A 12,219-nucleotide genomic window follows, 5' to 3' on the forward strand; every position below is an offset into this window, starting at 1 on the left:
TCAGACCTCAACATCACCCACAGATGATTATGGGTTTAGAAATGGAATGAGGTTGAACTTAGGGGGTGACCACCTGACTTCTGTTTTATCTTTGTCTTTTATTCATGCTTCTTTTTACTGAGTGGTCACCCGCAAACAAGCCTGCAACATGACATGTCTTGGACTCAGCTCATTTGATGCACCAACAAGACAAACAGCAGACAACGGCAGCACCACAGAGCTGGAAACAAAATGAATAAATACTTTTTCACAATGAAATGAGCAGAGGGACTGTTGACTTGGGGGGCTCCCGCAAGCCAGAGACAAGTCGGGGGAACTTGCTGACTTCCAAGAAGAAAAGCCAGCAAAGAGGAACCAGTCTCCAGGAAGAATATGAACATGAAGAGCTGGTATGTAGGTAGCACTTCTTGAGAGCCTTATCTTGCTTAAGCCTCCCCAAACACTGTAAAGTGGGAAGGAGATTATGGAAAAGAACACTGAAGTTCAGAGAGATCAATATCCCATCCAAGGGTGCATAGCTGGGACTCAGTTCAGGGATGTCAGCAGAAGGGGCTGGGCCTCTGCCATCTCCGATGCTCAGGCACCTCATCACTGAACCAAACACCCAGCAACCCGCTGTGAGCAAAAATAAATCTTCCTCCTTCCCAGCCCCTGTGGTCCCTGCCTCTGAGGCCACAGCTAGGAGATACGGCTCCTAGGAAAGGCACAACGAAGAGGGATACTCCCGCCATTTTTGACCTTCAAAGCCCTTCGTGTCTTCACTGTGCCCTATGCAGCCCCAGTGACACGGGACCACCCTGGGTCATAGGTGCCCACCTGCTTGAAAGAATAGGTCAGAGGAGTGTCAGAGAAGCCCCTCCTCCCTGCGCTGCACCACCCACTCTCACACAGTCTGGCCTTAGTTTCTCGACCGATGGTGATGTCTGGGGCAAGTGTCTGCACGCCTCTGTTTACTCACCCGTAAAATGGGGAGAAGCGCATTTGCCTCCACCCCTCCCGCCGATGGGAGCAGAGGTAGAGCCTGCTTGTCTGGACAAGCCCAGAGCTAGGCCCATCCTCCTGACCTGCTCTCTGGGAGCCACCCACTGTGACAAAGTCTATGGCTGAGTGCTCCAGTCTGATCTCAGGCTCCCAGGATCACGTGGGTATCAAACGGAGGAGCTGCAGGTGAGCCAGTCGGCATCTTTGCAACTGGCTCCTGAGACCAGACGCCTCGGGTCACAAGGATGTCTGAGTGTGAGGTGAGGTGGCTTTCATTCCTGACTTCATAGCCAACAAAGTGGTGACTGTCTATCTTTGACCAAACAGGCTCGACTATCTTCCCTAAAGGAGCAGAGTTCTAAGCTCAACCCCATTTGCCTCCCCCATCAACCCAGCAATTATTTAATTAACATAGTTTCCTCTATAAATTTTATTTCAGATTTTTTTTAAAAAATCCTGGCAGTGACATAATTTCAACCATCAAGGACCCCCGATAAAGTCTCAGAATGGGAGTTCAGTTTGTAAAGCATCCCTAGTTGCAGCTTCCTGGGGCCTGCTGCACCACTGGCCTTGGGCCCCTGGCCTCTATCCATGAAGGAGGGGTTTGTCACTGCACCCTGACGGTCCTCTTGGGCTCAGGCACCCAAACGCTAGGGCTCAGCACCCAGCCGGGGGCCGTGGTATAGCACATCTGCCCAGATGTTTTCAGGAGATCTGAGTGGGAGCCATGGGGCCAGCCAAGAGGGCAGGGAGCCCCGGATTTGGCAGAAGCAGCTGAGGAAAGAGCTGGCATTGCTCAGACTCGCCAGGGTTAGCCAGCCGGTATTGGTCAAGGCTGCCGCGCTCGAGGGTCCATTATCCCCTTTCCCCGGCCTCAGCTGTGCACTCCAGGCCATAACAGCAGAAGAGCTTTCCACCACCCCAGGGTAAGGGTCAGATGTGGGGTTTCCAAAAGCTTCAGAACTTACCCCTCTATCCAGCTCTATCCAGAAGGACACCAGGGGACAGAGATGGACACGGAGGCCTCAAAACAGGAGGAGCCTCAGGAAAATAAGGAGACCCCTCCCCATTGTTGATTACTTGGGGTTACCTACAGAAAGAGATGGACTGAAGGGGCTGAGCCGATCTGAGGATTAAAGCACAGCTTTTGTCAGGAGTTCGTGCCTCCGGTCTTTGTTCCAGCGACCTGAGGATTGGCATGCATCAGAAGCCGCTTCCGTGTCTCAGATGGGGCCTGGGTCAAGTCCTGGCTGCTGATGGAGCGTTTCCCAAATCGCAAAAGGAGAGGAGCTAGACTTACCTCCCCCTCCTGGGAAGTAATGCGCGACAAGAATTTAAACTCTTAAAACGATTAGCAGCAAAGATCTCATGTGCTTTTTTTTAATTATCATTTTTTAATCGAGGTATAATTTATGCATTTAAAAAATCAAATCAATTGCACCCCGGGCTCTGGGATGGAAGGCGGTGTGCGCCTGTGAAGGTCAGAGGCCCAGCGGCGCCAGGGCTCCACAGCGGAGAGCTGCCATGGTCCGGCGCTTTGCTTTCGCCTTCTGCCCCACTGCGTGTGAAGCCCCAGGGCCCCGGGGAAATTCCAGGCCAGCTGGGCCGGGGTGCGCCCGCCGGCTGTCCCCGCTCGGGCAGGGTGGGGCGCAGCGGGCGTCTGTCCTGCTAGCGGGGATCGGGCGGCTGGACCCAAGAGCAGGGCACGTGCGCAGCGACGCGGGGCGGCCCCGCCAGGAGCCCCGACTCGGGCGCGGCGCAGGGCCCGGCGGAGAGCGCGCATTCCGGAGCGCCGCGAGCCGGCCGAAGTTGGGCGAGCGCGCCGTGCGGCGGCTGGGAGTGGGCTGCAGGTGCCGCGGGGAGAGCCCGCCCGACTTCGGGGAGGCAGCGGGGCGCCGTGGCCCCGCGGCTCAGCTCCCTGCCGGGTCGGGTGTCCCAGCCCTGCGACTTCCGGGGCCCGGCGGCACCTCGGGGAGCTCGTCCACAGGCAGCCTCCGGGGCGAGAGAGCGCGCGGCGCGGGCGCCGGGACGGTGCGGCGCGGGCGCCGGGACGGTCCGCCGCACGCGGGTAGAGCTGCCGGCGCTCGGGCTCCCGCAGGGGCGGCGGGCGGGGTGGGGTGAGGCGGGCCGGCCCCCCTCCCCTCCCCTCTCCTCCCTCCCGCAGCCCGCCCTCCCTTCCTCCGGTCCTGCAGCCAATTAGACGGCCCCCTCGGGTGGGAGGCGTGGGGCGCTGCATAAAGCGGCGGGGAGCTGTCACCCCGGGAGCAGGCTGCGCAGTGCCCGGGCCGAGCCGGTGCGCCGCAGACTAGGGCGCCTCGGGCCAGGGAGCGCGGAGGAGCCATGGCCACCACTAACGGGGCCGTGGAAAACGGGCAGCCGGACAGGAAGCCGCCGGCCCTGCCGCGCCCCATCCGCAACCTGGAGGTCAAGTTCACCAAGGTGAGGTGGGCGCCCCTCCCACCCGACGGCCGCCGGCCTCTGCGCGGGGCAGCCAGCTTCGGGGCGGCGGGGGCGAGGGAGCAGCAGGCCGAGGGTCCGCCGGGCGCTGCCGAGACCCGAGCCTCCCTGCCCGGGCTCGGCCCTCTAGAAACGGCACCTTTCGCGGGACATCTTGGGCGGGATCGCAGGCGGCGGGGCTCGGCGCTGTGAGCCTCGAAGCCGGGAAACCGAGGCCGTCCAGCGCCCGCGCGGTGCCAGGCTGCACGCATCCCTGCGAGGCCCCGACGTGTCCCTGCGCTGCCCGCGTTGAGCGCGAGTGGAGGTGCGCGCCGCGTTGACCCGGAGCGCGCTGGTTTTGGGGAGCTCCCTCCCCAAAAACCCCTGGGATGATTTCCAGGGTGGACGAGTCTGGCTTTGAGAGGGTCGGAGGCGCCCGAGAACGCCAAGAGAGAGTCCGGGAGGCAGATGGCGGAGCTGCAGTTGGAAGACTGGCGAAACAGGTCCTCCGAGCAAAGCGCAGCGGGCACCTTCCGTGCTTAGTTTATACCCAGCTCACCAGCAGAACTAGGGGGAGTAGGAAGGTGCTGACTTACTGATGAAACCTCCCCGGAGCCCAGAGGTCCCGGTGTTTACACACAAGGAGCGCGCTCCGGAAGGTCGCAGATCTGGGCCTTTGGGAAGCGGTGGGTCGCAAGGCCGAGCGGCCAGGCTCCGTCGCGCCGCAGAAGCGCACGGTTCTCTGCCTCCTTGCTCTGTGGGCTGGGAGGCTACAGCGTTGGCAGAACGGTGAGATTACCTGCCTGGGGCAGAAAGGAATAAAAGAAGATGGTGAGGCCTCCGAGGCCTCTGAGCTGGGGCTGAGGAGGGCCAAGAGACCCGGGTCCGGAAGCGCGACCCGGTGGAGGACACCCCCAGGCTGTCTGGCGCGCGCGTCTGTCGTGGGCCGGTGCTGGGGCACTTTAGAGGCACAGGCCAGGCCGAGAGCCATTGCCTTAACTTTCCCCACCTTTGGCTTCTCTTGATTTTTGCTTTTACCCATAGCCCCCAACTCCAGCTGACACCGCACTTACAGAATTTCCTCATCCGTTTTACTTTAAGAAGTAGCAATTATCTTTCTCAAAGAATTTTAATCAAGCGGAGAAAGTTGCAGGGCACTATGTGTGGCCTTCAGATTTGGGTCTCTTGGCACTTAATTCCCAATGTCGGCTGAGCTTCTGATCACATGACATTTAAATTAACTGTTTTCAGAAGGCTCTGTAATCAGCAAAGACACGTCGCTGTAAACTAAACGCTGGAAATTATTCTTAATGTAGTTTTATTTGTAATATCAGCTTCAGAGTGAAAATCCCAACACGAACTCTGGGAAGAGTGAAAATGGTACCCTAATTCTGTAAGACCCTAAGCCGAGGTGCTTGGCTGCTGCTATTGGTGGTTAAGTGGGGAGGTTGTTTGTTTTCTTTTGGTTGTACAGGATTTCAAAATACTATATATAGAAACCAGACAGTAAATGTATTATGGTCCTTTTACTTTTTATGTTTTTGAGTCCTATCAGCAATCTGACCACATACAAAAAGTTTACCTCTTTCTCTATGATTTTTAGGACACTTTTAAAGTGTAGATGTAGCCCTTACGGAGACCTTAGACAATTCACAGAGCAATGGTTGCCTGTTGTCTTGGTGGGTGCGCAACCTTTGCCGGTTAAAGGGAACCAGTGCAGGAATGAGGCTGAGGGAAGCTGGTGGATCGGCCTGGAGTGCTGGGATCTTGAGTGGTCTCCCAGGCGATAAAGGCCCCAACTGCCTGACACCGGCTGCTGCCTCCTCACCCGTTGGGAGACTGTGCTGCTGCCTGCTCTGTCCTGGCTCCTGGCCCATCTCTGCAGAGACCTCCCCATAGCAGTTGTGGACCCAGGCAGCTTGTTTGGCTGAGGGTGGCCAACCAGTGCCCTGGCACAGTCCTCAGGGAGCCTGGACTGGAGAGGCGGCCGAGAGTGAGGCCACCAAGAGTGCCTGCCGAGGGAAGGAGCGGGATAAACTGAAGTGCAGGACTGAGGCCCAGAGTGGGCGAGTGGCCCGGCAGGTGGGTGGCCTGGCAGGAGAGCAGACGGTGGAGCATGGGAGCCAGCAGTGGTCTGCTATTTTCCAAAATTGACTCATGGTGCTTCTCGATAATGGGGCACACACCAGCGTTGGTCCATCTGAGCCCTAGCCCCGGCAGTGCCATTTCCTAGGGTGGTCCAACTCTCAGGATGACTTTGTCAAAGCCCCTTCATTTGTCCTCACGTGTTAACATTTCATTCTCTAGGGTCATGCTGTGTGATTCTGGAGAGCTGAGAGCCCCTCCAGGGTCCCCACACAGATCTCAGAGGATAGAAGTCCCTTCTAATTTAGAGGGCCTCTTTCTTTCCTTATAAAATTTCTTCCAGTAGCAGGGATTCTCTTCAAAGTTTTCTGATTTTTAAAACACCGGTTTTTATTATCTCTCTTATGAAAAATAAAATTCCCCCAAATCTCCTTTTCTGAAAACATATTCTTTTTGAGTTTAGCTGAGTGGCCTGTTGTCAGATGGAAGTTACTGGAAATCGGCATCGATAGGATTCACTAGTATGACTGTCATCTTCACCTCTGCCTGAGACACCTTACAGCTCCGTCCTGCTTCCATGTCATTCTGTTCCTTTTGTAAAATGTGAACCAGGTCTACAGCTCAATGTAGCTTAATGCTATACCTCTATAAGGTTTGTTGTATGCTAATCCACAAATCAAAGACAACAATTCCTTCTAGACCCTTTACCCTGATTTGGAGTTCAAAACAATACAGCCAGCATAATCAGTAGACCATATTTATATACCCTTTCCTTATATTTGTTCTTTTGTTTTGTTTTAGTGGAGAAAAAAATCAACAGTAGAAACCACTTACAAGATTACTTACTACTGTAGTGTGGTATAAAGTAAAAGATTTTACAAAATTAAAAACATAGTGATGGGAAAATATGGTTAGAGTCAAACAGTCTGATTTTTTTTTTAAGGTTGCTGGTTACAGATCAATGTCATGAACAAACAGTAATTTTTTTTGGAGGAGCATGCTTGGAGATGAAGTATAGCAGTATAGCAGACATCCGATCATTGTAATCTGTTTTCAGCCCCCTTATTTATATTCTCTTCTGCCACCTTCTCATTTTCCCTCCCCCTTGGAGTTGATACCAGGAAGGACCTAGAATCAGCAATTTTCACTGACAGTCTCTATTATCTAACCCACGAAATTTCATCTTTCTACAAATGGGCCCGTCTTCCTGGCTGCACTTTCCTCCCCACACTAACTTAACTCTTCTTCCCCAGTTATTAATTTCTCGCTGTTACCAAGTGATGACTTGCTGGATGGCAAAAGTGAACTCTTGGATTTAGTTTCAGCTGGAAGAATAAACCTGTAATTGTAGCCTGGCCTTTTCCTGGTGCGCTTCCCTGGGGGCCTGGCCTCACATTGGAGACGCTAAGCTTCCAGAAGCCAGACAGGCAAATCCCAATGGTGACCGATGCTCTCAGTTCTGGATTCCAAACTGGGGGGCAGCTAGTCTCTGCTCACCTGCCCAGCCAGAGTCTGCCTCTTGTGCTCGGTCCCCAACCGACTCAGACCAGGCTTCCTCACCATGAGCTTCAGAGGTTTTTGTGTTTTTTTTTTTTTTTTTTTTTTTTTTTAACATTCTATCAACTTTTAAGTTCTGGGGTACATGTGCAGGATGTGCAGGTTTGTTACATAGGTAAACATGCGCCATGGTGGTTTGCTGCATGGATCAACCCATCACCCAGGTATTAAGCCGGAGCTGTGGAGTTTATACAGGAAGCCCAATACAGAGAATGTAACCAAGACTCATGCTTAGGAGATGGCTGCCCTCTCTCATCTGTCATCACTGGGGAGTCAAATGTTTCAAATGAATCAATTTCACAATAATTGAAATTAGCCTTTGAGGGACACAATTCTTCCTTTAAACATTTCAAAAAGAAGCAAAGTAAAGCTATGTATACCACATGCAGATAGATGTAAAAACAGAGCCTGATGAACTAATTCTGTGCTCAGAAATTACTGACGGCATTTTAATTGAGAGACATGCGTGTCAGCCATTTCTGCCACGGGGGTTTTTCTGATGCTGTGATAGGCTGTGATGAGGAAGCCATTCTAAGTTGGTGTAGCAGGAGTTTGTGTGTCTTCTGGCTGGGCAGCCGGGGACCTCCGTGCTGTCGGAATGTGTTTTGTATATCGTCTGTCATGTCTCTTCCTAGTTTTTTCCAAAAGCCCTCTCTTTTAATGTGACATTAATAAGACAATTAGAACTTAGTGTAAACTAACAGTAAATAGTACATATGTTTCAGTGCATGGACTTCGTATGTTCTTCTTAGTCTGCTCATGATGTCTTTTGTTAAAAAAATTTTCATTCTCATCTGCATTCTGGATCATTGAGGTTCCCAGAAAAGTGATTTCTGTGGGTTATATAAACAGTTATTTGCGACATCTCTTAATGTAACCTGGAAAGTTTCTAACCCAGACATTTAACTTTGTATTTCAACACTGGTTTATTATCAATCTTCGGAGGTTTTTCTGGTTTTTTTTTTTTTTTTTGACATTTTATCAACTTTTATTTTAAGTTCTAGGGTACATGTACAGGATGTGCAGGTCTGTTACATAGGTAAACATGTGCCATGGTGGTTTGCTATGAAAATACACATTTTAAGGGGAATGTGCTGGGGAGGGACATGCTGATGTGCATTGGTGAAAACTGAAGGGCGATGGTGAGATCCTCCTCAGAGTGAGCTCCTTGGCAATCAATCTTGCTGAGTGTTGCCACTGAAAGGAGAAAGGGAGTGCTCGGTGCGTCCGTACCGTTCAGGGGCAGGCGGACTGCTTGGGACTTTTATATATATAAACCTATCGACTCTTCCCCCAAAGTCTATGAGGGTATGAGATTCCATTCACAGCTTCTATTTAACCATTTAACTTAGCCATTCCTCTGTGAATCCATGTTATTGCTGAAGATAATAATAATAATTTAGAAAAAAATCTCTAAGTGACTTTAGTTTTATTTGACCAAAACATGAATTTCGAGTCTGTCCTGGTTGACCTGTTGGTCATGTGGTCCTGGGACTCTGTTCCCCTCCGGGTCTCATCTATAAGATGTCGAAGGGGAGAGGGAAGCAGCAGAGAGGAAGGTGGACAAGATGGATAAGACGTCACCTAAGGTCCTTAGCATGTTGAAATCATATGATTTTGATCTAAACCTAATTGGTTACACTTCCTTTCCTGGTTAGATATTTATCAACAATGAATGGCACGAATCCAAGAGTGGGAAAAAGTTTGCTACATGTAACCCTTCAACTCGGGAGCAAATATGTGAAGTGGAAGAAGGAGATAAGGTAAATACTTAAAATAAATTTGCTCTAAGTAATTCAATGATGGATGACCAAAGGATAAGGAAACGGTTTGGCTTAACTGTAAGACAGAACTGGCCTATCCTAGGGGCAGGGCCTGGGGTGGCTGCGCGAATTGGCATGTGGTTCTCAGACATGTGGCACAGAATGGCATCAATTACCGATGATCCTCTGCAGAGAATCATTCTCCCCTGATAGATGTTTCTCCTACTATGAGGATGACCTCAGCTATCCTCATCATATGGCTAAAGGAAAGGTTTTCTTTTTTCTTTTTTTTTTTTTTTTAATCAATTATTTGGACCTGGAGGCATTAAAGAATCTTTCCAGAAAGCATTTCCCGCCGGTGTGTTTCACCAAATGCAGCTTTCTGGCAGAAGACACTTTAGAAAAAAATAGACACTTTGAAGGAAAAAAAATAGTTGCTACCCGGGTGATGAGGGTATAGTTAACAATGTAACCACCAGATTTCTTTTCTCCTAGAAATTTACATGAGCATGGAAAGCGGTAACCTTTATCACTCTATTTGCAAGTGCGAGGTCTATATCGTAATACAGAAGCTAAGGGACTTCCGAATGTGTCCTTTATACATTGCAAGGCCATCAAATCTATTTTGAATGTCAGTGCAGAGGTAAAGCCCTTCCACTGAGGGCAGGGAGATGTAAATGTTTCCTTAGCTGCTGGAGTGCTGGACTGATGTTCTTAGTCAGCAAACTGATGACGCTGGAAGTGGATGCAGTGAAGGGCGTGTGCAGAGTAGGCTTGGATTTTATCTTGCCCATGAGTTTTTGTGACAGACGTGCAAATGCACACTGGCCTCACCTATACAGACCCCCCTCTGTGTGGCACCTCATGACAGTTAGGCTCTGCTAACAAAGAAAGTGGCACAGAGGAGCTCATAGAAAAATGTGAGGGCATCGGGGGGAAGCCACGACATGGAATGGGGTGTCCACTAGGAGACTCCCAAGTGCCCCGTACAGGTGCTGGGAGGAGAACGAGACCCTTGCCCTGGGCCTTGATTTCTCCCTTGGTCTGAGTGACTGTTCTAAGCCAGAGGCCACCCCACCCTCTGCAGCTGGAAAGGTCCTGGCCTCCACCCCAGAGCCTGGGACAAGAAATTCAGTGTCCCACATCTCCCCTGCCAAGCTTCTGCTCACCCCCAAGCCAGCTCTGGACACACAGAGACTCGGTAGAGTTACTCCTGCCTGGTGTCCCACATCCACTCCCTGCTGTACCTTCCTAGAAAGAGAGAGGCATGGAGGGGCCTTCGAGATGAATGTGGCCCATTTTCCTGAGAAAAAGAGGCAGTGACACTACTCTAAGTGGCCCTCACTTCTTTCCTTTTAGAAACAAGGCTCCGTTGTGATTATTCTATCAGTGCACAAAAGATCCAGTTCTGCTCCCATGGGGTGGGTGAGGCTGAAGGGAGAAAAACGGCCTTCATGCTCCTCCCTCTCTGCGAACTGTTCCACGATGGTCAGTTCTGCAATCCAGAAAGGAACGAATTTCCCCATTCTCACTCTTGGACCACAAGTTCCCAGCTGGGATCAAATGCCAGGCAGACACTTCCCACCTGATCTGTGAACAGCAGGCTCGTGTGCGTTCACGCTGAGGCAGCCATTGGAAAGTCTTTCCGTACTTGGGTCCCCGAGAAAAATACTCTTTAGCAAATATTTTTAAATGCTTTTTATAATCAGAAACAAACATTGGTATTTGGCCACTGTAGAAATATTAAGATGTAAAGAAGAAAAAAATCACTTGAACGCTCCCAGCCACTCAAGTGATTGAAAAACATGCTGCTGCTTGCAGCCTGTCTGCCAGCGGGACAATCTGCTGTTCTCTGTAACTGACGGCCGTGGTCCCAAATCGCAGTCACGTCAAAAGATGACATCCAAACTGCAGTCACGTCAAAAGATGACACCCAAACTGCAGTCACATCAAAAGATGACACTCAAACTGCAGTCACGTCAAAAGATGACACCCAAACTGCAGTCACGTCAAAAGATGACACCCAAACTGCAGTCACGTCAAAAGATGACACCCAAACTGCAGTCACGTCAAAAGATGACACCCAAACTGCAGTCACGTCAAAAGATGACACCCAAACTGCAGTCACGTCAAAAGATGACACCCAAACTGCAGTCACGTCAAAAGATGACACCCAAACTGCAGTCACGTCAAAAGATGACACCCAAACTGCAGTCACGTCAAAAGATGACACCCAAACTGCAGTCACGTCAAAAGATGACACCCAAACTGCAGTCACGTCAAAAGATGACACCCAAACTGCAGTCATGTCAAAAGATGACACCCTCTCTCTGTTGTTCTGGTCGCTCAGCCCGACGTGGACAAGGCTGTGGAGGCTGCACAGGTTGCCTTCCAGAGGGGCTCGCCATGGCGCCGGCTGGATGCCCTGAGTCGTGGGCGGCTGCTGCACCAGCTGGCTGACCTGGTGGAGAGGGACCGCGCCACCTTGGCCGTGAGTACATGCACTTGGAGGCCGGTGGGGGATGAGCCAGCCTCACTGAGGGTCCTGTCCGCCATGGGGTGTGGGAAAAAATATCACGGTCCTGGTTTTGTGTGGTTATGAGTCTGTTCCATCCTCTGAGATACGGCTCTCTGGCAATACTTGCAGGTGTTAATGCCTCTAGACTGAATCCCTTTCATTTTGAAGTCAGACTTTTGTCCTCTGCAGCTCAGCTTCTTGACCAAGTGGTTGTCTGTAGGCAGTTCAGCTACATCAGTGGTCTCAGACTTGGGGCACTCACAGATTGGTGACCATGAGCTGGGCCATATCCTGGTACCACCTGTGTGTTTATGTACTTAACTTTTTTCTTTTTTGTATTAACTTCCTTTTATTAATTTTATTTTATTTATTTTTTTGAGACAGAGTCTCCCTCTGTCACCCAGGCTGGAGTGCAGTGGCGCTATCTCGGCTCACTGCAGCCTCTGCCTCCCAGGTTAAAATGATTCTCTTGCCTCAGCCTCCTGAGTAGCTGGGACTACAGGTGCCTGCCACCATGCCCGGCTAATTTTTATATTTGTAATAGAGACAGGGTTTCATCATGTTGGCCAGGTCTTGAACTCCTGGTCTCGAACTCCTGGCCTCAGGTGATCCTCCGGCCTTGGCCTCCCAAAGTGCTGGGATTACAGATGTGAGCCACTGCACCCAGCCTTAACTCCCTTTTAAACTTAAGTTTTATTTCATCCTAAGAAACAATATTCATGAAATCACAGGTTTGATGTGCTAATTTTATTTTTCTAATACTTACTAAAATAAATGCCACCACTTAACATAGAAAAAATTGTTCCCATGTGACCTAAAATCATTCCTCAATCACCCCTGAACTGGCTAGTAGCGAGCATATGTGGAGCGGTGGTGAGG

General features: G+C 50.8%; 1 protein-coding gene across 3 annotated transcripts in view; it reads left to right on the forward strand.

Annotated features, from left to right (window-relative positions):
• The first annotated feature begins 3,192 nt into the window (after positions 1 to 3,192).
• The window catches only part of ALDH1A3 (aldehyde dehydrogenase 1 family member A3), a 36,986-nt gene continuing 27,959 nt past the window's right edge, over positions 3,193 to 12,219 (forward strand). For 2 of the 3 annotated variants that reach the window (XM_034939519.3, XM_008953826.4), the window contains exons 1-3: positions 3,213 to 3,420; positions 8,718 to 8,822; positions 11,173 to 11,313. In XM_034939519.3, the coding sequence (XP_034795410.1) occupies positions 3,322 to 3,420; positions 8,718 to 8,822; positions 11,173 to 11,313 (345 nt within the window). In that variant the 5' untranslated portion in view covers positions 3,213 to 3,321. Of the gene's footprint in view, positions 3,421 to 8,717; positions 8,823 to 11,172; positions 11,314 to 12,219 lie in introns of all 3 variants that reach the window. The other variant, XM_003828432.5, reaches the window with a different exon arrangement.

This window comes from Pan paniscus, chromosome 16, assembly GCF_029289425.2.
Source record: "Pan paniscus chromosome 16, NHGRI_mPanPan1-v2.0_pri, whole genome shotgun sequence".
In the NCBI taxonomy this organism is placed as follows: Eukaryota; Metazoa; Chordata; class Mammalia; order Primates; family Hominidae; genus Pan; species Pan paniscus.